Below are 25,572 nucleotides of genomic sequence, written 5' to 3' on the forward strand. Positions count from 1 at the left end.
CACTCTCCTATAAAACCTGTCATCTAGAATGCAGAAATCCTGATGAGCACTACACAACCACTGACAAAGCTGGACAGGCAGATACCAAGAGGCGCTGAGCTGAGCTGTGTAATTGCAGACCATGCCTAGTCACCAATACCTTCTCTGGTTGATAAAACCCAAGCTCTGAGGGGTTTCATGTGGCTGCTGCATGAAGGTCTGCTCCATAGACCGACTCATCCCATAAGCCAATTCCAAGGCACGAATTTCTCATAGAATATCTAAGCCACATTCTCCAGTCTAACTTTCACCATTAAGAAAGGTAATGGTGGGATGCCCATCTAACCTCTGTATCTACTTCTCAAGTGATTCAGAATCCAGAAGGGAAGAGAGGTGACTAAGAAGATATCCCTGGAACACCAATATTACCTGTCAATACCTGGCCTGCAAAGTGTGGCTTCGGAGAACCAACCATCATCAATAAATAAATACAGCCCTGTTGCTAGACAGATAGATGTTCATGGAAGAAACAATCCCGACTGCAAAACAACAGCTGAAATTCAGAATGGCTGCTACCTTCAAGATCTTCAATGAGGCCTTATATTGCACATTACTCTGTCCTGCCCATAGGTCTTGATAAAAATAGTATCCCTTTCCCATTCAGTGGCCACAAAGGTGCTTTTGGTGGAGGGCTAGGACTGATAGAAGCCATGGGGCAGTGAGATGGGGAAAGAGGGGTAGGAAAGAGGTCCAAGAAACCATTCTTTAAGAAACTTAACCAGGAAGAATGGAACCAGGCAGTAGCTAGAAAGGGGAGTGGGAGGTAGAAAATTCCAAAGCTTTTCTTTCTCTCTTTTTCAATGGGCAATATTAAAATGTGTTTGTATGCTAATGAAAAGAGCCAATGAAATGATAAGATGAAAGTTAAGAAGAAAAAATATCCCAGACAGCAAGAGAAGGGTGGCCCAGGGCATGACTGGGGCAGGGGGTGTTTGCCCATGGATAAGAAGGGCTCAATCCAATGAACTTACCTCCCTCGGGGTTTCTCTTTTCACATTTTACCTGAATGCTGCCGGGGCATGCAAATGTGAAACTACTGCTCTGAAGTACAAACAACTGCTAAAGGCTGTACCTGGTAAGTGCAACAAAGGAAATGTTCTCGCTGCTGCACGTCTGACTCAGTGGTACCACAGCTCAGCAGTGTTCACGCTCACCTTCGCACGTCGCAATACCGGCACTGCCACCAGGGGGTGGTAGAGAGCCACAGCCCAGCAAGCCTGGGCCAAGAACCGGCAGGACTAGCAATTGTCCTTGACTAACATGAAGAGAATGCGTTCACTGTATCCCTACATCAATGCTATCTCTGAACAGGACAACACATGGAGGGCAAGTGCACAGTCAGTAAGAACTGGATTTGGAACCATGAGCCCGTGTGCCCCTAAGGCAAATTATTAACTTTTCGGACTTTCGGTTTTTGTAAAATGAGAAATACAACACGCTGTGAGGATCAAATAGGATAATTAATGTCAGTCTGGCAGAGGCCCCCTCCCATAAATGCAGACCCCAGCGGCATTAGCAGTCGTTCCAGAGTAGCTACCCTACTGCCCCACTGCACTTCCCATAAGCACCAGCCGACTCCTGACCCCAGAGAGTCTCACATACGCCTTCGTGTGCTCTGCCAAGAACACTGCTACAGCCCTTCTGTTTTGTCCCCCATCTTGGGAACCCACTATTCTAAACAGCTCCTCACATTCTTAGCCTCTTCACAAATGTCTCCCCCAGCTTGTCCCCAACCTGGCTTTCTTTAGAATTCACCTCCTCCCCTGGCTATCACTCAGTTCCTACACTTGACCCTCGGGGCGTAGGCAGTAGGGTCAGCATTCTTTTAGGATCAGTTGGTCCTTTCTAGACATGCCTTCCTCATGAAAAATCACCTATACTCGTAAGCTCACAAATTCTACTCATAACGCCCATTTCTCATGACACCAACATCAACAACAGCCAAAGGACTTTGCAGAGGCCTTGCCCTTGGCTCACTGTGTCTCCTGCCATCTTCCTGGTGGCTTCGATAGTCAAGATTCAGTGTTCCTACATACTACAGAACTGCTCCACAACCAAAACCAATACAAAAATCCAGTCCTCTCAAAGATCCCATCACTACCTCTGAGTCCTACAGAACCAGTGCTTGGAGACAGCTCCGCCACTCTAACTCAGCCAACATTTATGAAACACATTTATTCCGTTGATGCAAAAGTAACTGTGGTTTAAAAGGTTAAAAATAATTGTAAAAACCACAATTACTTTTGCACCAAACTAACAGCAGCCAAGTGCTGTGCTCATAGCTGAGACGTAACAGCTAATTAAGCTACTTCCCTCCTCTCTAGCCCAACCACTGATCGGGTTTTACTTTCCCACAGCCTGTGCCCCCCAAAGACAATGTTAGTGCTACAATCATTATCAGCACCCTCAACTAGTTCACTCCCTCCACACCCTTAGAGGGCAACCCCAGCATCCTGACCCCCCTCCCTCTACTGCTGCCCCACACTGCTGGAGGAAATCACATCCCAGGAGAGAACAGTGCTCTTCCACAAGGTTGATCCCCAAGCTTCGCGTAGGCCCTTAATCCTGCTCAGCTGTCCTTTCCTCACTAAACCCCTCTCACTAGTTTTCTCACCCCAAATCTCACTGGACCCCACCACTGCACCACTTTCTGCCCTGCCTGCTTCCTCACTCTCAGACAATGCTCTTGCCCCCTTTGGCTAGTGCAAAGGAACCCCCTTTCTGCCTTTACTTTCAGCACGAGGCAGCTCTGCTGGAACACCCATCCTCTGCACTCCAGTCCCAAGGAAAGACCTATTTTCCTCTCCAAATGATAAGCCCTTCTCTCCTAGTACACTAGATTGTTGCCCATTTCACCACGGATGGGATTGTGTGTTATCAACTCATCTCTCTCACTCTCCTATATCTTCAACCTCTCCGATATGCCCAATTATCTACTAGACACATCTAATAATCTTAATATGGTCGTCAAATTTAACAGATTCAAAACCAAACTTACGATGTTTCTCTACACTTACTGTCTCCCTTATTTTAGGTCTCGTTATTATAAGCAGAGGCACAGCTAACCAGGGACCAGAACCCCCAGGAAAGCAGACAGAGTACGGCACATGGGGTCAGGGTGCCTAACTACAGGCTAAGGGCGGGGACAAGACCCGAACCAGAGCATCTCAGTGTGACAGGGGGACAGCAGGGCAAGAGGGAGGGAAGTGAGCTGTAGGAGGAGCTGGGAGAGTGAGCCGCATGAGGAGAGGTGGCGAAGCGGCTCAGTCACAGGTCTGAGAAGGCCAGCTCTTTGGCCAGAACAGCAGCCAGGAGGAGTAAATATGGAAGCATGGAAGCCTGCCCTTTGCTGGCTCCCTTTTGGAGGGGCTGCTGAAACATGTGAGGCATTCGCAAGGGAGTTCTCGTCTCCCTCTAGACTCTTGACGATATAAACTTTAAAACTGAAGTTTCTGGGGTTAAAGAAGAAACTGCCCATTATTAAAGTCCCATTTTCTCTATTTTGGCATGTATCAATCTATATGGAATCTCCTTTGCCAATAATCCTTTGAAGAAACAGATCTGTTCTATAGCAAACATTTATAATCTACTGGAACAAAGGAAATTTGAACAGCAGTTGTTTGTCAGAAAAAGAGAATGAGCCAAAATACTTCAGAAAAGAAACCAGAGAAAATATAAATATTTGAATAAGCTAAAAAATAAACATTTTTGGTAATCTTCCCTTACTTGGAAACAAATGGCAATTGCAAATAGGCAAATGATGAGTAAAGCCATTTCCTTCTGGAACACAGTACAGATGTAAAGTGAATATACTTGTCTACAGCCAAACAGCCTTTTACTTTCTCTGAAATGATCAGAAGTGCTGCCTTGCTCATTGACGAAACCCTCCTCTGCAGGGAATACTGCAGGCTGCCCCCAGGGGCTGCTACAGGAACTCTGGTCAAGTTCCCTACAGACCCTCCTAACAATGATAAAGAATTCCTCAAACCAGAGAATAGCTATGGGGTAGGGGCTAGTCGGGGAGTAGCTGCTACTTGCTGGTATACTTTTCCTTTCAGCTATCTAAAATATATACTGACATAAGAGATTCAGTTGCATGTTTTTTGCTGGATACTGGAGAATGTTCTGGAATATAGAAAAACCTATTTGTTAAGACCACACAGTAGTCGTTGCTTTTTTTGAGTTGTGTGGCCCTGTGAAAGAGAAGCAAAATCAGAGTTCTCATCCCATCTGGAAATGCAATTAACCAGTGGTATTTATCAACCACTCGCTAAGGCAATGTGACACACATATCAAGAATAAGACACAGCTCCAGCCTACAAGGAGACCACAATCTGTTTGGCAAGACAAAACAGAGTTGTGTAAACACTGGAAAACAACACTATTAGCAAAAGCTTTGATGTGTGAAAACGCATGTTAAAATATCTGCAATATGAATTGATATACCAAGGAGTTCTGGAGTTCTCCGGAAGCAAATATTTCATCTTCTGGCAAAATCTTAAAAAGAACTGAGAGTTTCTGATAAAGTGTTAGAGCTTGGGAGCCATGACCCTCCTTCTGAAAATTCATAACTGCATTCCAGAGGCAAATGATCAGGTAAAGAATCCTCCTCCATTTCTCTCCTGCCCCCCCCCGCCCCCGCCCCGTGTGACTTTCCCATTTCAAGTCATCTCTACTTCCTGCTGCCTCTGCCCCTGCTACCATCTGAAGCAAGTCTCTTCTCAAATCTGGGTCTTAGTTTCCTTTCATAATAACTGACCAATAAACCAAACTATAATCATATAACAACATACGTACTATGATGCAGTCATTTGAAGGGAAAAAATGTTCAACTCTACATGCAATAACAGAGAAGCTTTACCAGGATACATCGTTCACTGCTCTGCAAAATGCATAAAAGGTATACAGTATATTACTTGTTATACACACACACACACACACACACACACACGCTTATCCATGCTCGTACCAATCTCTAGAAGGGGAGACGAGAATCAGGTAACAGTGTTTGCCTCAGTGAAGGGGAATTAGGCAACTGGATTGCTTGGGGGTGGTACTAAGGTATAGCGAACTAATTTTTCATTGTATACCCTTTTTGCCTTTTGAATTTTGTACCATGTGCATATATTGAATACTCAAAAGATTAATTTTTAAAATAAACAAACTTCAATTAATCAACCGTGCTAACGTCACCAGAAATTATGACCTAAAACTGGAATTAGGAGCTGCAATGGTAGCCAAAGCCTGATACTGGATTATCACACACATACTCCTTAGTTTTTGTACTATAAAATGGTTTAAGATACAAGATGATTACTTTCCTCTAAATTCTTATACCTGTTACAGATGAACTTGTGAAATTAGTTTAGCTATATATTCACTCTACTTTACTCAGAGTAAAATACCTGAAAAAGCCCATGTGTGTAACTGGTGCCAAGTGTGCCCAGCCTACACTTCCACGTTTTAGAAACAGGCAATTCATCGGTCCTACAGCAGCATATGCCATCTCTGAAAGCTCTACTGTTCAGAAGATTCCCTGATGAGCTGTGCCCTATGGCTTCTGCTTGTATCTCTTCTATAGTCAGTTAAGGAGCGCCTGTAAGTACCAGGTTCTAGACCAGGCACTGACTGGGGACACAGAAAAAGACGAAAAGGGGTTCCTAGCTTTGAGGTGCTCAGCATCTAGGAGAGAGACAGAAAAGAAAATCACTACAATATTCTCACAATATATTATAAGAATGAGAGCTATGAGCGAGAAAAGAGCAGGGCACTGTGGGTACAGAAAAGGGCACCTGACACAGCCGAAGCTGAGGGGACACCAGGTCTGATTTTGAGATAAACAGGGGTTAATAAGATAAAGGATAGAGAAAGGCCATTTCCAGCAGGCAAACAGCAGCAATGGAACAGAGCACAATGGCACTAAACAATTACCTGAAGAGAACACAGAAAACAAAGGCAGCGACGAGATCATGAAGGTTTTCTATAAAAGCGAACTGGCATCTTAAGATGATTAACCACAGAGCTGGGAGGACTATGGGTGGAGCTGGGCCCCTTGTTAATTCTCTAGTCCCGACTTCCTGTTAAACTCTGTGGTAATTTCCAGAAGAGGGATTCATATAGAGAGAGAGGCCATCTTGGAGAGGCTCTCTTCTTTTTGCACATGGGCAGCCGGCTGGAGCTCCAGCCTGAGCCTGAGGTGTGCATACCCACACTGCTGGGGTGGTTTCGTTTCTTTGTCTTTTCCCGAATAAACTGCTCTTTTGGTGGATTTTCTGGAGAGTTATTTAGGCCAGTCGACACCTAAGAAATCACAACTTTATCCTGGGGGCAACCGAGAGCCCTAGAGCACTTTGAGGCAGGTGCAGCAAGAGGCAAGTACAGACGCAGGGAGATCAGTTAGAAAAGCCATTTCCAAAAGCGGGTAAGAAACAATGAAGACCCAGACTAAGGTTGAGGAATTAGGTCCCGGGAGAGGTGGGAGATGAATTTAAGGTATGAGAGAGAATCAACTGGACTTGGAAAGTGTTAGAAGGTGCTCTAGGCTTTTGACATAGATTTGTAAATAGATGGCGACGCCCTCCAACAAGTCCAGGAACGCCTGCCTTACCAGGAGCATCACAGCAGCAACAGCAGCCAAATGTGTACTAGTGATGGCATTTAATACCTGCCTCTGACGGGGTGTAGAAATTGTGCTCTATGAGATAATGTGAAGAAAATGGATGTACCATTCAAACATAAGTTTCCCATTCAAACATATGCATTCACTTGAATTCTTTCTTCTATCTACTCTCCTCTACTCCAACTTCCTCCTTGGGCCAGCTCCTAAAACCCCTCAAGCACCCACTATCAGTAATGTCAGATTCCTGAAACTCATTCCAGATAAAATAATCAGTAGAAATGTATTTTTTAAAAGGAATGAGGAAGAAATTTGGTTCAATTCTAACTGTCACATCCCACATTGTCTTTTTATTCACAAGTCACTACCCGTACACTTGCCCAGGAAACATTCTCATGATACAACAGCATTCTTGTTTCCTAACTGGGCCCAGAAATAATCACAACTTCTTCAAGGTCAGTAGAGTACCTAGAATAAAATCTCTATTATTTCTTTAGATTTTTCTTTATCTTAAAATATATATTATTTGTTTTTATATTCATCAACATTAAAGATAGAAAAAGTAACAAAAAATTATCAACTTTTGGAAAATGTAAGAAGCTTCTCTGCCTGAAAAATGTTCATAGAAACACTGGATCTCAGAGTTGCAGGGGAACTTAAAATTCAAGACCAGCCACTCCACAGACATTTTGAATTCCCTCTACAAAACTCCCACAAAATAGTTGGCCAGTGCAGATCTGACCTCTTGCAGCGAGAAGGAACCAGCACTGGCTGAAAAGTGAACCCTAGTTCTAAACATAGATACAAGAATTAGTGGTTGAATGAGTGATGAGGAATGGGATTTTCAAATATAATTTCAAATGATCTCTCCACAGGTATTTATCCATCATAAAGGAGAAAACAGGTGAACTGATCAGAGTTAACATCACTGGTAATGGGACAAGCTGACATGTGTAATGTGAAGGACAGCACTTCTGCGGTACTCTAGCCAAAGAGATAGTCCTGAATCTAATCAGAAGGAAACCTCAGATAACTCAAACTAAGGGACTGTCTACAAAATAACTGGCACGCATGTTTCCAAAATGTCAAGGGGAAGAAATAAAGGCCATTGATATGTTCCAGATTAAGAGGGGACTAAAAGGACATCAACCAATTACATGCATGATCCTGAATCAGATGAAAATAAGAGCTATAAAGAACACCATTGGGATAATGGACAAAATGTGAGTACCATAGATTAAATAATAGTATTGTATCCATATTAAGTTTTCTGATTTTGATCATTGTGGTTTCATTATGTAAAGAATACCCTTGTTCTTAGAAAATACACACTGATGTATTTAGGGGTAAAGAGACACAATTGTTTGCAATTCACTTTCACACAGTTCAAGCGGAAAAAAGTGTGCACAAGCGGGTGGAGAGAAAGCAAGAGAATGAATGATAAAGTAAGTAAATGGAGCAAACCAGTAACAATTGGTGAATCTGGGTAAAGGACATACGAAGTCTGACAATTAAGTTCGCGAACTTGTTGCAATGATGTTGCTAACATTTTTTTTATATCAAATGGATTATTCATTGTGAATTTGTACCAACTAGACAGCTAACCAAGTTTACTATTTGGAAGTGCTGATGAGGCAGCATGAAAAAGTTAGATGACCTGAACTTTTTGCCAATAATTCATAGCTCTTGCATCACAACAATGCACCAGCTCACAGGGCACTGTCTGTGAGGGAGTTTTTAGCCAGTAAACAAATAACTGTATTGGGACACCCTCCCTACTCACCTGATCTGGCCCCCAATGATTTCTTTCTTTACCCGAAGATAAAGGAAATACTGAAAGGAAGATATTTTGATGACATTCAGGACATCAAGGGTAATACGACGACAGCTCTGATGGCCATTCCAGAAAAAGAATTCCAAAATTGATTTGAAGAAGAATTCAGGTGCTTACTCATTGAAACTGACATATCTCAGATTAAATTAAAATGTCTCAGGTGAACCTTTTCTGAGTTATCTCTACCGCTAATTTTGGCACTTCAGCATATCTTAGGTAATAAATGTTCTTAATTATTTCACCTGATTTTTTCTCTCTTGACCTTCGTTTTTGCAGTATTCACCCGAAAGGGATCTAGCCACTCCTAAAAGAGTACCTCCCATATTGTAATACCCCAAAGCAACAATGTTGGACAGTTGGGGTACTCCAGATGGCAAGGCACATATGCTTTACCCAGGATCCAAGCTAACACAACTTTAATCACAATAGTCAAACAGCTATATTTTAATGCATGTATTTGTATGTGCATATGTTTCTATAATGTATGCATGAGTGTATATAGTAATATGAATATATGCATATTGATATAATCATTTTTACTTATCTGATTGGCAAACAAATATACTTAAAATATTTAGTGTTAGATAGGGGTAAAAGTACCATACGACACATGTGTCATAAAATCCCATTTTTGTTTAAAAAGGGGAAAAAATGAACCTTGAAGTATACCAAACTATAAACAATGATTACTTTTTGGTAGAGATCTACAAAGTCTTAAAAGTTCTTAAAACGATTCTGTAATATTTGAATTTTCCCAATAACCATTATTGCTTTATAAGTAGAAATGAAAATCTGTATTAAAGTGGTCAAATGTAAACGACTTGCAACAATACAGGACAGACACCACTTTATAACACTTTTTAAAAACCATCTAACACTAGGTATTCTTATTTGTTTTTAGTAGCAAAACTATTTTTATTTCCCAAATAAAATCCTGATCAGAAGTCTATATATAAAGCTTATAAAAGAAACCGAAGTTGACTGGGGGAAGTGGGCTCTACACTCAGCCTCCCACTCTGTGACCTATGAGGAAACGGATCGTGTTCAAGGACTCCAGACAGTCAGAGGAATTTTGAAGAATTCAGCAAAAGTAAACATGGCAAGAGGTTCCCTCCAGTTGAAGGAGCTCAGCCACAGCACACGGGTGCCTGAGGCAGCTGCACAGTACTCACCATTTCTCCATCAATGGGAGAACTACATCCATTATATTAAACGTGTAAAACACCTAGCTCACCGATTCTGCCACCCCCCGCTCATGTGGCTTCACCATAACAGCAGTCATTAGCAAATCAACATGTCCCCTCTTCAAACTAGATCATCCCTGTCTGCAGAGCCTAAAAGGATATAAGTGGTTTGTCATGAGCTAGGCACATAAACGATGGCTACCTTCATTTTAAGACTTGAGTAAGCCTAGAGGAATAAGTTAAAGATTTAAAATATGAATGTGAAACGCCCCAGCCCTGCTACAGCCTGCCTACACCACCCACTGACCCTTTTTACAGACGGGGGCCACCCTCAGGTCCAGCCTGGGCGGCCCTGTCTCGGCATCTTTGGTTGACCCCTCTCTTACCTTGGACTTTGCGTGCCAAGTGAAGTGCAGAAAATTTGTCTCACTGGGTACTAACAGGTTAAAGGACAGAGCGTAGTGACTAATAAGGTCATTTCTCACATAATAAAGTTCTGCATCAAGACCTAGGGGAAAAAAATAGAGAAAAAAGAATTAAACACCTAAAATACTCTCAAGACATTAACCATCATTATTTCAAATACTAATGATAGAGTGAAAATAATACTGATGTACAAATGTACATCACAAATGTCGCCCACATGTGCTGCCTTATAAAGTAGGAAGAACACTAGGTTTCATCAATACCAACAAAGATGAAGAAACTGGAGCTCAAAACAATTAAGTAGTTATCCGGCTAAACATAGGTGTGCTGGAACCAGAACTCTGGTAGCCACCCTGTCTTCTGAGGGCCAATGTGACACTTCCTTTTGGACACCGTGCTTCTAAGAATAACACCTACAAATAAAAGCCCCTTTCCCCCACAAAATTGATGTGCATTTAGGAAGAGATTCAAATGGAGAGAAGAAAGGCACATGGGTAAAAACATCTGCGTGAGCCAAGGCCTCAAGCCCCCGCCAGAGGTAGTCTCTGCTTGCTCTGTCAGCATGGCACACTCACACCAGTTGTCACACAAACACACGTCCTCTTCCCTACCTGGGCTACAAGGTGGAGAACACCATATTTCTCCTTGTATTCTCAGACAGTTCTCTGCACAAAGCAGATGCTCAGTAAATACTTGTGAAACAAGATAGTACTGCTGATAAAGCAGAAATAATTGAGACACCTGAGAAATGCTAGAGACGTCACTCCCAAATTTCACTGATTCCGATACCACATTCTTGACCAGCGCCACATCCAACTTCTGACACATACCAAGTTCTCCAATTCCGTCATGCCTTTTCCTCCTATGTCTATTTAATACTTTTCTTTAAAATTGATTCAATTTTTTAAAACAAAAATTTTAAAGGCAATATTAAACCACTATCTTGAGTAGAAAATCAGAAATTATTGCGAAAAAAATACAAGGTACCCAAAAAAATCAACAAAAAGAAAAATAAAACAATATAACTAGATTCTAGCTAAATACTGGTGCTCACCATTGAGCCAAGCTCATTGTTTACAAAAAGGAAGAAGGGGGTATTAGCAACTGTTTGAGAGGTAAAGACTCAAACAGAGGCTTAATCCAAAAGTACTGAAAACCCAAAAGAACTGAAAGAATAAAAGCAGGGAGTAACTTTCTCTCAATTGATTTACTGTTCTTTAAAATTATGTTTAGGTGTCCCTCTAGTAATGCATGACCTACATATTCCACATGTTGTGGGAAAAAGGTTCAGGGAGACCAACTGAAATGTAAATTTCATATTTATTGAGCCTATACCATGGGTCTGACACCTGGTGTTATACAGAGGAGTCAAGATGGGGACCTATCACTTTCCAAGAATACAGATATAGAAACAAATTACTCTGCTACAGGCACTTCTATAAAATTAGTTTCCTCCTTTCTGAACTGACTCTAATACAATCATCAATTCAGAAATGAGAACTGAGTCTTACATAAGGGAAAGCTTAAACACTGGCTGGGTAACACTGCTTTATTTATATTATAGAGGGTATTGAATGCAATGGGAGAAAGTTAGAGGTTTTCTGCAAAAGGCTCTCCCTGCTGGCAGGACAGGAAGTGCTAGCAAACATCTAGGGAGGGAGGGAGAGGATTGGAGGTGTTGGAGAAAGAAGAGAAATGGCAACAAGAAAGCTGGGTACAAAGAAAACATCAGTAATCACAATAATTGTAAATAGCATATATTTGCTTGTTTTAAAAAATGTCGGGAACATTTGCGATCTTGCTCCCCCCATCATATGCTATCGGTTTGGCTCAAATAAACTCTTTAAATATTAAAAAAAAAAAAAAAGTCTTTGTCTTATTCCAGTCTAGATTGATTCTGTTTACAAGAAACACACCGTGAACAAAATTTTAAAATATATGCCTGGCAAAAAATAAAAGACAAAAAAACTAAATGAGGCACTATTAACATGAGACAAACTAGAACTCAATGTAAAAAGATTTTATATTAATAAACACATTAACTAATATAAAATTAATAAGAAAAATTTTATTAATAAAAAACATGAGAAGATATAGTAGTGCAATTAACAAAAGAACTTCACATGTAGAAAGCAAAAACCGATACAAAAAAAAAAAAAAGAAACAGACAAATCCACAATCATAGTTGGAAAAACTAGGATCCTCTCAGAATACAAAAGATTAAAACAGGTAAAAATTTAGTGCAGACATACGATTTGAACAGTACAATTATGGGACATGAAACAAGGGGGAGTTAATCATTAAGAATTAGACTATATACATTAAAAACAATGGATTCTAAGTAGAAATAATATATAGGCTACCATCTCTGATCAAATACCATAACAAAAAAAAATAACTATAAGGATAAAGCGAAAAAAATGATTATTTGAAAAGATTAATAAAAGTAAAACCCTTTGCAAGACTGATTAAGAAAAAAGAGAGAAAACACAAATTACCAAGATTAGGAATGAAGAGGGAACATCACTACAAATCCTACAGATGTTAAAAAAAATAAAAATATATGAACAACTTTGACAATAAATTCAATAACTTATATAAAACAGAAAAATCCTTGCAAAACACAATTTACCAAAATTGACAAAAATTAAAAATTCAAATAATTGAAAACCTTCCCCCAAAGCTCCAAGTATGAATTCTATCAAACAATAAATTCAGAAATGAGAACTGAGTCTTACATAAGGGAAAGTTCCAACGTTGCATAAATTCTTGCAGAAAATAGTTGAAGAAAATACTTCCTAACTCATTTTATGAGGCCAGCATCACACTGATATTAAAACCTGACGAAAACATTATAAAAGTAGAGACTAACATTCCACATTAACATAGATACAAAACATTCTCCATAAAACACTAGTAAACTGAATACAGCAATATATAAAAAGGATAAAACATCACGACCAAGTGTATATGAAAGGGTAACCTTTAAAAATCAACATAATTCACCATGTTAACAAAATAAAACAAAAACTCAGATCATCTCAATAAATGTAGGAAAAGCATTTGGTAAAATTCACAGCTTATTAATGGTAAAAACTGTTAGCAAACTAGGAAAAGACATAAACTTCCCCAGTCTGATAAAGAGCATAGCTAACATGATAATCATACTGAATGATGAATTATTAAATTCTTATTTCTAAGATCAGAGACAAGGCAAGGATGTCTTCCATCAATTCCATTCAACCTTGTATGGGAGGTCCTGGCCAACGTATTAAGACAAAAAAGTATAAAGGCTGGAAAGGATGAACTAAAACTCATTTTCAGAGATGATAGGATTATTTGTATAGAAAAAACTATGGAATCTACTAAAATAAATTCCTGAATTTAGCAAAGTTTCAAAATACAAGGCCACTATTTAAAAAAACAATTGTATTTCTATGTATTAGCAACAATTGGGACATAAAATTTAAAAACCAATACCATAACATTAAAAAATACCAGTACCTAGAAATAAATCTAAAAATATTTAAGGCCTCTACAGTGAAAATTACAAAATACGGCTAAGAAAAATTAGAGATGACCTAAATAAGTGCAGAGACACATTCTCTTAGATAAGCCTGAACATTAAGATGTCAAGTCTTTCAAATTGATCTATAGATTTAAAGTAATCCTAATCAAAATCCCAAAGATTTTTTTGAAGAAACAAATTATTTCTAAAATGAAATTTAAAAAACAATCCTGAACAAGAAAAAACAATGTTGGAAGACTCACATTACCTGATTTCACAAATGAAGAGCTACAGTTATTAACACAGTGTGGTATTGGTGTAAAGATAGACATATCTATGAACAGCATCCAAAAATAAACCCACAAATATAGAACCAATGAAATTTCAACAAAGGCACCAAGGCAGTTCTATTAAAGAGATGCTAAAGCAACTGGATAAAGAGATGGAGGAGAGGGAAACCTGGACCACTATCTTACATATCACACAAAAACTGATCTGAGATTAATCAGTCTCAATATAGACCTAAATGTAAAAGCTAAAACTATAAAGCTTCTAGAGGAAAATGCGAGTATCTTCACAACCTGGGGTAAGCAAATACTTCTTGGACGGGTCACATGAAACATGAAACAAAAGAGAAAAAAGTGATAAATTGGTTGTCACCACAATTTAAAATTTATGTTCCTCAAAAGACATTAGGAAAATGAAATTCAAGTCACAAACTGGAAGAACATATTCACAACACATCTAAAAAAGAGACTTGTTCTTACTCATAAAAAAGAATGAAATCTTGCCTCTACAACAATATGAATGGGTCAACCTAGGGGGTATTAAGTCAGACAGAGAAAGACAAATTACATGATTTCATTTATATGTGGAATCTAAAGAACAAAATAAACAAAACAGAAACACACTCATAGATACAAAGAACATTTTGAGGGTACCAGATGGGAGTGGGGTTGGGAAAGGAGAAGCGATTAAGAAGTACAAATTGCCAATTTCAAGATAGTCATGGGGATGTAAAATACAGCATAAGGAACATAATAATATTGTAATAACTATGTATAGTGTCGGATGGGTACTAGGTTTATCGAGGTGATCACCTCATAAATTATGTAAATGTCTAATCACTATATTGTATACCTAAAACTAATATAATAATGTATGTCAACTATAATTGAAAAATAAAAAAAATTATTTAAAAAGACTTGTTTCTAGAATAAAGATCGCCTACAAACCAAAAATAAACACAGTCCAATTAAATAAAATGGGCAAAAGATGTGAACATACATTTTGTAAGAACAATAAGTGTATGAAAGGTACTCAACATCAGTTGTCATCAGAGAAATACTAATTAAAACCACAATAAGATTCATTTCGACCCACAAGAAGGACTAAATGTTGGCAAGGATGTGGAGCAATTGCAATCCTCATCCATTGCTGGGAGTGTAAAAAGTGCTCAACTACTTTAGAAAACTGGCAGTTTTTTATAAAGTTAAACATGCCACTACTCTATGACCCAGTAATTCCACTCCTAGGTAGTTATCCAAAAGAAATGAAAACACATGTCCACAAAAACCTTGTATGGGAATGTTGACAGTACTTACTCAGAATAACCAAAAGGAAACAATACAAATGTCCATCAATAGACGAATTGTGGTATATTCATACAATGCAATACCAATGAGCAATGATGATTAACTGTTGAGACTTTGTAACAAAAGGGATGGATCTCAAAGACTGTATGAGCGAAAGAAGCTATAACACCAGAGTACAGACTATATAATTCTATTTATATCAAGTTCTAGAACAGGCAAAACTAATTTATGCTGGTGGAAATCAGATCAGCGTGGTTGCTTGGGAAAGGGGTGGGAGGGAGACCGGTGACCTGAAATGCAAAGGGGCACTGGGAACTTCCTGGAATGACGGAAGTGATCTATTTCTAATTGGAGTAGTGCATGCATTTTCCAAAACTCAACCACCTATATACAGTTTAAATCTGCCCATTTCATTACATGTAAAGTTTACCTAAAATTTTTTTAAAAGCGGGGGGAAAATGAGTCAACAACAGTTTTTCCCTCCTTGTTCTAATCTTAGAAAGCTTGAATACAGTAATAAAACAAAAGGATCAAGACAAATGAGATCTGAGATCTAATACTACTGTCAGTTTAATGTCCACTGTGTTTTATACAGTATCTTTTTGTTCATTTTGGAAACTTTCACTATTTAAAAAATTTTTAAATGCTTGTATACCACAGAATGTTACTAGCACTAACATAAGTCTTATAAAGAAATAATCTTAACTTCCGAATTTAAACTTTAAACATCTTTCACAGGGAAGCAAAGAACGCTGGTCCTAATAAATAATAGCTATAATGTTATTACTGGTAATAACAATAATGTGCAAACATTTAAGTTTTCCAGACACAATTCAAAGCCTCAAGAAGATCTAGGCGTTCTGTAAGTTCAACTCCCATCAAGCTGGATGAAAAAGAGCTGTAGGCAGAACAGAAATAAAGAACAAAAGGCGAGCACGTCCTCAAGCCACCACACACTCATTTAATAATTTGTGGTTTAAATCCTACTTGAAATTCTCTGAATTCTTACCTCTCATGAGACTGAGGGATACAGTCAATTCTTTTCCCAGCATCCTGGGGACATCTGTTCTCCCCAAACTGCTCAAGGTCTTTCCAGTCCTACCAACTCACATTCTACACAGAAACCATGGTTCCTAACGAGAAAACATCCCCTTGGAACACACATGAGCAACTTCACAACCTTCTAATTGAAGTCTGGGCAAGGACAGGTGTCTGTAACTTCCTCAAGCTTTTAAAACCTATTTGGACTTCAACTTTTGCTGGCATGCTTATTACCTGGTCAGCCATCCACAACCCATTCTCTTCAATGACCCTTTTCTATACTGTCATCCCCTAAGGCCCCAGTGACTTCCAACGACCTCATCTTCTTGAAGCATAGCTGGCCCGATAAAGCACAAAGGACCCATTCTTCCACCCTCAGTGGGCACTGCCCTGGATCCCTACGACCACTTCATATGCCTGATTACTTGAGTATCCTTATCAGAAGGCCCACTTCCGTTTAGGAATATGCCATCAAACTATGCCACCCTCTATTCTCCCCAGTATCTTAGTTACGTCATTCATTAAGGATTGTGGAAACAGTTTATAAAATTTCTATACATCCTTATCCGGTGACTTATTATGGCAGACTGCCAATGTCCTTGAGACCAACCCACACTCAACCTGCCCTTCAATATTCCTTTTGTTCTTCAACAACTTTCACCCATACTAAAGCTACCCATTTCTACGGACAGTAGTAATATGTACATTATTCCAAAATCTCAAACTGTAATATCTCAATAGCTAGCAGCTGCTCAGCTCCTTCCCTTTATTGTTAGAACAGCTATTCTCAGGGCTCAGAATATCTCCAGTGCCCATAATCCTCTGTTTCTCCCACTCTTCTCATTTTCTCACAGGCCTCAATCCCAATTACTTCAATTACTTACCAGTACCCTCGACTTTCTCCCCACAGCCTACGTGAGACATGATACCCCACCATGAAAACACCCAATCTTGAATTGACTTGAGTCCCCTACTCCCTGGTGCTATAACTGAAGGCTGCATAATCCTGGATGAAGCCATTGCCACAAATGAGAGTCACTACAAAACCATAATGAATAAATTAACAAATAAATTAATATTCATAAGCTGCTGACAGTTTGGAGCCCTGTGGCCCATATCGGTAAACACTTACTGGCCACCAAAATAAACTGAAAATTTGAAATTCACTACCCTCGACTGAGGTATAGAAATTGTAATACAATCATTAAAAATAGTTGCTGTTTTCTGACTACAGATTTTAAAAACATTTGTTTTGAAATGGACATTCTTTATTAACTAAGGTAGTGAATTCCTGATTGCGAAGGGTTTGAATTTTTTCAAATAAACCATGAAAATGAGATTCAAAGTTTTGCCAATCAAACGAGCAAGTACAGTCTGTTCTGTCATAAGATAGGTTGTGGTATATATACACAATGGAATACTATTCGGCAGCAAGAAAAGATGATATAGGAACATTTGTGACAACATGGATGGATTTTGAGAGTGTAATGCTGAGCGAAATAAGTCAGACAGAAAAAGCAGAGAACCATATGATTTCACTGGTATGTGGTATATAAACCAAAAACAACAAAAGAACAAGACAAACAAATGAGAAACAAAAACTCGTAGACACAGACAATAGTTTAGTGGTCACCAGAGGGTAAGGGGGGTGGGGGGGTGGAAGGTGAGGGTAAGGGGGATCAAATAGATGGTGATGGAAGGAGAACTGACTCTGGGTGGTGAAGACACAATGGGATTTATAGATGACGTAATACAGAATTGTACACATGAAATCTATGTAATTTTACTAACAATTGTCACCCCAATAAATTTAAAAATACATATATTTCCAGAAATTTGCACTGTAAAAAATAAAAAAAAGACAGGTTCCTGTAACACCAGCTTATAAATGGTTAGTAAATAAAATAACAAAGCCAGTATTACATAGAAAATGTGTCAGTTCACATTTGCATTTTCCCAGGCAAGGGGAACTGGAAAAGCAGGTAAAGAATTATAACTTTCAGTGGGAAAGGAAAAGATTCCCACTCAGCTCAGCTACTCCCAGACAGGCACCCCCTCAGCCCTATTTTAAGAAAACTGAAAATGGGCCCCAGAAGCCAGGGCCCCCACAAAGGAGCACTACCAGCCTTTGTGTCATTCCTGGATCACAGCAAGTTGCACTTCCTCTTATGCCATCTCTATAACATAAGCAGCCCCACTGGCTTAGAAAGCTACTTTTATCTGCACTATCTCAACACCACGCAAGCCAGCAATTTCCATCCTATTTTGTTTTAATGTCTTTAACTCTTCTCTGAGGCAGCCCCAACTATTAAAAGTGGTTTGACTGGGCTGTCCAAGTCATCTCATAAGGTACCAATTATGTTTTTGTTAGTACTTGGTTTGAAAATCACAGAGGTCTTGAGTGGTTTGCCCTTAACCTTGTTTTTCCCATAAGGCCTGTTATTTTTAGTGAATAGGCAATCTTGAAGGTTTTTTTCTTAAGAATGTATTTGATGCTGTAACAGAAACACTTATATTCTTAAATATAATACTGAATGTTAGGCAGGCGATGGCAAGCAAGCAATTTGTGAATACATATCAAAGTTTTATAAATATTTATAGTCTTTGACTCAGTAATTCCACTTATAAAAATCCATCCTAAGGAAACCAAATACAGATACAAACTTTTAGGTGAAAAGATATTAATCAAAAAATTTAAAACTGAGGAAAAGAAACAATGTAAATGAATGACAACAGAACAGTGATTAATGAACTATAATGCATCCATAACAGAGAACAATAGTTTTCAATAACTTTTTCTTTAAGAAAGAGGTGGTACCCTAAGCCATTACATCCCTTCAATCAAATCCCTTCTTGTTCATCTATGTGACACATTGAGCTTCCCCTCTGAAGATAGGTTTTAATGACCAAAAAACTCTGGAAAAAACTATGACGCCATGAACAGGAGTGTTACAAATAAATTTTAATGAACTAGGTTTTGCTTCGAATGTAACACTAAAAAACAGGCAAGATACAAACTATATAATGCAGCAAATTTTTAACAATGTCTGGCACCTATAATAGATCATCCATACAATAGGTGATAATAAGTGTCCAATGAAGTTAAAAGTATATGTGTACACACGATGTGTGTGCTCTGTTTCTCAAAAAAGAAAGGAAATACCAAAAAATATTAACAGTGGTTGATTATGAATAATGGATTATGGGTTATTTTTATTACATGCTTTTATTTTTTCTTCTCTTAAATTTTATATGAAAGCTAAGTTAAACTGGTCAAAAACATGTTTAAAGAAATACACATACAGCTGTAGCAATTAACTAAAGAAAAATCCAATTACTGCCTAAAATAATCCATGAAGGCCAGTAAGAGCTACAGAAAACCTTTAAACAACAAAACTCAATTAAAAAGTCCCATTGGTAAAGGTAAGATCTTTGATATATCAAGATTAACACTACTAACTATAAATTATGTAATAACTAAAACACCTTCCTCCAACTTTCCGTTAAAATACCCAGATATACTAAAAGGTAAAATTTGGCAAAGCACTATGAACTGAAAAGAGAAGATCAAAGTTTGGCAAGAATTTCCACAATCAACACTGACAACAGGGCTGAAATAAGAAAATTCTTGGACTACCCATGCTCACTATCTGAATGAGAATAGCATGGGAAAGAAAACCTAAATAAATAGAAAGACAGTCCATCTTCATGGCTTGGAAGACATACCTATTATTAAGGTGTCAATACTAACCAAAGGGATCTAGAAGTACTATCCCTATCAAAATTCTGTCTTTTTTGCAGAAATGGAAAAGCAGGTTCTCTAATATGGAATTGAAAGTGGCCCCCAATAGCCAAACAATCTGGAAAAAGAATACAGTTGAAGGATTCACACTTCCCCATTTCAAAACTCACCACAAAGCCACAGAAACCAAAGTAGTGTAGTACCAACATAACTATAGACATGTAGACCAAGGCCAGAAATAAACCTATTAATATTATTTCTAGCCAACTGATTTTTGGCAAGAGTGGTAAGACCATTTAATGGAGGAAAGAATAGTAGTCTCTTCTACAAATGGTGCTGGGAGAAGTAGATATACACAAGCAAAACAATGAAGTTAGACGCCTATCTCACACTAAAAATAAAAACTAATCAAAATAGGTTAACAATCTAAATATAAGACCTAAAACTACAAACTCTCTTATCAGAAAACATAGGGATAAATCTTCATGACCTTGGATTTGGCAATGGATTCTTAGATATGGCATTAAAAGCATAAGCAACAGAAATAGATAAATTGAACTTCATAAAAACTATCAAAAGACATTATCAAGAAGGTGAAGACAACCTACAGAATGGAGGAAACTATTTGCAAAGTATGTATCTGATAAAGAACCATTCATAATATATAAAGAACTCTTACAACTTAACAAAAGAAAACTCGATTAAAAACCGGGCAAAGAGACTTAGGCAGATAGTTTTTCAAAAAACATATACAAGCAGCAAACACATGAACAGATGCTCAACATCATTAGTCATTAGAGAAATGCCACAACGAGGTTATCACGTCATACCTACTAAGATGGCTTTAATCAAATAATAAAATTTTAACAAAACAAAATAGCAAGTGTAAGTGAGGATGTAGAGAAATTAAAACTTTTGTATACTGTTGGTAGCAATGCAAAATGATTCAGTCACTGTGAAAAACACTTTGGTGGTTCCTCAAAAAGTTGAACATAGAATTACCATATGACCCATAATTCCATTCCTAGGTATATATCCAAAATTGAAAACAGGTCCTCAATCAAGTACATATACACGCATATTAATGGAAGCGTTATTCATAATAGTAAAAATATGGAACTAGCCCTACTGCCCATCAACAGATGACTGGATAAACAAATTGTGGTCCATCCACAGAATGGAATATTCTTCAGCCATAGACAGGAATGAAGTACTGATAGGTGATACAGTGTGGATGAACCTCCAAAGCCTTATGCTAAATAAAAGAAGCCAGACACAAAAGGTCTCATATTGCATGACTCCATGTACACGCAATGTCCGGAACAGATAAATCCATAGAGACAGAACGCAAATCGGTGCTTGCCAGCGACTAGGGGGAGAGAAGGAGGAGAAGAAAGTGCACAATGGGCAAGTTCTACTTCAGAGCAATGGAAGTGTTTTGGAACACGGCAGAGGGGGCAGCTGTACAACAAAGTGTATGTACTACCGGTTACTGCACTGTCCACTTTAAAATCGTTAATTTCATGTTATGTGAATTTTACTTCAACAAATTATGATTTAAAAAAAAAAAAGAAAGAAAAAGAGCTGTTTCCTGCCCCATAAATGGGGGAGTGTAGTAAAACTCGTTTCCAGTAACTAGAAGGCTTATGGGGAAATTATCACAAGAGTAAATGAGGTTTCAGTTAAGCTGAGAAGATAGAGAAGCACTATGAAGAGTCAGAGGAGACCTCAATACAGCACTGGAGCTCCACAGCACAAAAGGGAAAGGGCCAGCAGGCAACAGGACGGGGCAGGTGACGCAGAGTGGGGGAGGGTGGAAAGGGGCGCTGCTGGAAGGCAGACAGGAACAAGCATGGACAGCCATGAACCGAAGAGGTAGCATTTTGTTATCAGAATGTACAGAACTTTTCTCTTCTAGCCTAGGATGAAAAACACTTCAGTTGTTCAATTACCATTATCAGGCTTAAATTTCTCACTGCCAATTCAGCAAAGCAGGAATGTTCCTCTCTTATTAGAAAACACGTTTGTTCATAATTTTAAAGAACCCAAAGTCCAAGCTGAAAAACCAAAATTATTCCTACAAAACGCTCAACAACCATCAAGAAAATTCTTTTTACCCTAGACAATCTTAAGTTCAAACTTAATTCAGGCCTGTGTTCTACATGACCTGGACTGTCTGCCTCAAGTTCAAATAATGCAATAGTTCAAAAACTTTTCCAAATGATTTTAACAGTTAACTACTGGTTTCCCAAAGCTACAATGGCTGACTAGTGTCAGTGAGCAAATAAATCCCTTCACAAAAAGAGCCACCTTTACTGGCACTTAACAAAATAGATTCCAGGAAGTTGTTTACATGCCTGCCTTCCCCACTACCTTGCACACCTCACAAGCAGAGCGGGGGTCTTAGCATTCGTAGCTATTCGAATGTTAGATGCATGAACGGCTGGCTGTTGATAAAAATCAACTACATCAAAGATGGATTTTGATGAATTGGATGAAATGATATATTTTTTTTAAAAGTCAGAAATCAGTTAAGGCAAGAAAATAAAAGTGATGTCATGGAAAGAGAACTAAAGCTGAGTTTTTGCTGATAAGTAGCTGAGTGACCTTTGGCAATCAATTATTTAACCACCTTCTCCAGGCATCAATTTTCTCAACTATAAAACAAGGGAGGGAAACCAGATGATGTGACGGTCCGTCCTCAGCCGCAACCTTCTCTTTTCCTATGATGTCATTCACGGCTCCTAAAAGTCAGCCAAATTTCTATTATTCAATGATTACCATCCACAGCTTCCAAATGCTAGTCAAGCGTACATAAAAAATGTATTTAGTCAAGATAATCTTCTAGGATCTGAGGACAGTGTGGTATATGAGCCAGAGAAAAAAAGCCAAAATCACTTACTATGTAGAAAACCATTAAGTGCTCTATATTTTAATCAACGCTAAAAGAAAATACAGAGTTTTTATTTCAAATTTTCCTAGTTTATGGAAGCTAACAAGCTGAAATAGATATAAGAATCTGTCCAGCAGAATCTAATAAATCTAGCTATAGTCAAATTATACCTAGAAAATTAACTGACACCGAATATTTAACTACAACATCAGACAAGGAATTTACAAATGTCAGACTGTAGGAAACGGGCATTTCTTCATAATTAAAAAAAGAAAAAGCACATAAATCTTCTTTAAACAATATCTTGCAGATTAAATAAGATTTTTCATGTAATCCTCTGTTCATTCAGCATTTTCCTGTTTTTCTCATGTCTTGATAGATCTGGGTTGAAGTGTTTATATGTACATAGAGAGAGTATAAAAAGAATTGAGTTTTTAAGAGAAAGAAGATACGTGTGACGGGCAACAGAAGACAATGTGAATATGCCCCCATCTTCCACCCCTTTCTCCAGGATGCCTCCACTTCTCCTACCTAAGACTGGCCTCCTCAGAGGAAAGGCAAGCTGGCCCACCCTTTTCATCCCTGAGAGGTGACTGGGGAGTCAATTTCAAGGAAGGGAACCTCCTGATCCTCCCAAGGAACAGCCGGGCGTCCGTAGTCACTGAGCACCTTTCCTCATGTCGCCATTTCAGAAAAAGTGTATGCTATGTGGTCAAAATCAATAGCTCACTTAAAAACAGTCCACTGGAGCTGCTATCAGTTACCACTGCTTTAACAAACGAAGAACCAGGGTGCAAAAATCCACTTACTAGGCATCTCCCCACCACTATCCTGCAGAGATTACATTTCAGATAGGAGCAGCTTTCACTGTAATCCATGATCCCTGAAAAGGGAAGCCCAGAGCTAACCAACACAAATGCTGCACTCAGGTTTGCTTCTCTAGTACCTGTGATGTCACCTTCGGGAGAAATTGTGTGAAGTCAAAGGAAGAGTATGGTCACCTTTGATTTCAAATGCATGATTCAGATGAAAATACTGCCATCTAAACAAAATCCATAAAAGAATTCCCCCAAAGACGTGATGTGGACCACAACTGAGAGCTGTTAAAGGTGATTCCCAAATCCTATCCAAGGATAATAAGGAACAAAGACATATCCCATAATTTCCAGTGCTACAGCAGAAAATAAGAAGTATGCCATTCGACAGTCCCAGAATGTTCCAGTATCTGGTAAAAAGATACTCTGGAAAATAATCTGTCATTGGCCCTGCCCTATTTAAAGAAGAAAATGATCTGACCAGCTCATACACGCCTTGCAGGTCCGGCCCTATCAGAGCGAGGGAGTCATTTACTCATAGTTTGACACAGTCATCATTCAGCTTCTTTCATAGCCAACAGGAACATGTTCTCCATCTCAGTCAGCAGTGGAGGCCGCTGTAACTTAGACTTGGCTGTTCTGTCCAGGATCTCCAAGCGCAAGGGGAAACTCACACGCGTCGCTCCCCCTGCCAGCAGCAGGAAGCACTGCAAAGTGCGAACTGGGAGTCCAGCACCTGGATTCTTCTCTCAGGCAAGTCACTTAGCGCTTTACCAGAATTTAGTTGCTTGAAGGCAAGGATCTTTACGTGTTCTTCACCGAAATATGTCCCAGACTCCTATAACATGGCCTAGGATACACTCAAATAATTGTTCAGTGAGTGAGTGATATATGTTGCTAGTGAAGGCAATCAATCAACCATATGACATCAAAATGACCTCTCTTTCTAACATTCTACGATTTGGGTATTCATCCAAAAACATCCCCGACCAATAACTAAAATAAATTGTTTTGAGGATTATGTAGCATTTTCATATACATGACAGCAATTGCAATAACACATCCTGTTGTTGGTTGAAAAGCATCTCATCTTATACATAAGGAAATCAACACTCAGAAACATTGATTACTTGCCTACCCACATATAGCAGAAGGAAGAGATGGAATTAAAACTCAGTATGCAGACTCCAAGTCCAATATTGTCCCACACCATGATATATATAATACCCACGCATATTTGTGTACATGTACAAGCACACACACACAAAACTTAGAACTTTTTCTTTAAATTGGACTAAATTCTCTCCTTTAACAAATAATTTAAGGAGTTAAACAATTTCTGAAAAGATGCAAACATCAAAAAGATAATCCTTGGCCATTTCTCTTTCTGGACAAGACAAAATTAACAGGACCAGATTAACCCTCTCATCTGAAATAACAACAACAACAACCAAAACCAGACAAAGTATATGAGTTCAGAAAGACAGAGACAGGTAGAGTATGCAGGACAAAGACCCAGCGAGGAGAAAGCTGCAGAGTGAACTTCCAAGATCTCGAGTGTTCATCGGAGTACTGATCAGAGCAAGGACAGGAAAGGACAAAAGGTAACCATGTCCAGCACCTACATAGGATCTGGAATAGCACCTATTCCCACCAGCCAGACTGGAAAAACCTTATGGTTCACAGGTCACTGGAGAAAGTACACAGAATGGTCTTGACTCAGCCGTGGGGAATAATTAGCCCTACACTGAGAACTGCGTCTGTCCTAGCTAACAAGTCTTAAAAGCAAGACCTGAAAGGATCAAACTGTTTCCAAGTAACTTAACTGAGTCCCAGGACAAAAGCCAAGAGTGTTTATCCAGCACACAGTAGGGAAAAT

General features: G+C 38.8%; 1 protein-coding gene across 1 annotated transcript in view; it reads right to left on the reverse strand.

The window, feature by feature from the left end:
- The window catches only part of RYK (receptor like tyrosine kinase), an 82,803-nt gene that overhangs the window by 46,747 nt on the left and 10,484 nt on the right, over positions 1-25,572 (reverse strand). The window contains exon 2 of the mRNA XM_074314085.1: positions 10,060-10,181. Coding sequence (XP_074170186.1) covers positions 10,060-10,181 — 122 coding nt within the window. The remainder of the gene's footprint in view (positions 1-10,059; positions 10,182-25,572) is intronic.

The sequence above is a fragment of the Rhinolophus sinicus genome, linkage group LG10, assembly GCF_036562045.2.
Source record: "Rhinolophus sinicus isolate RSC01 linkage group LG10, ASM3656204v1, whole genome shotgun sequence".
Classification (NCBI taxonomy): Eukaryota; Metazoa; Chordata; class Mammalia; order Chiroptera; family Rhinolophidae; genus Rhinolophus; species Rhinolophus sinicus.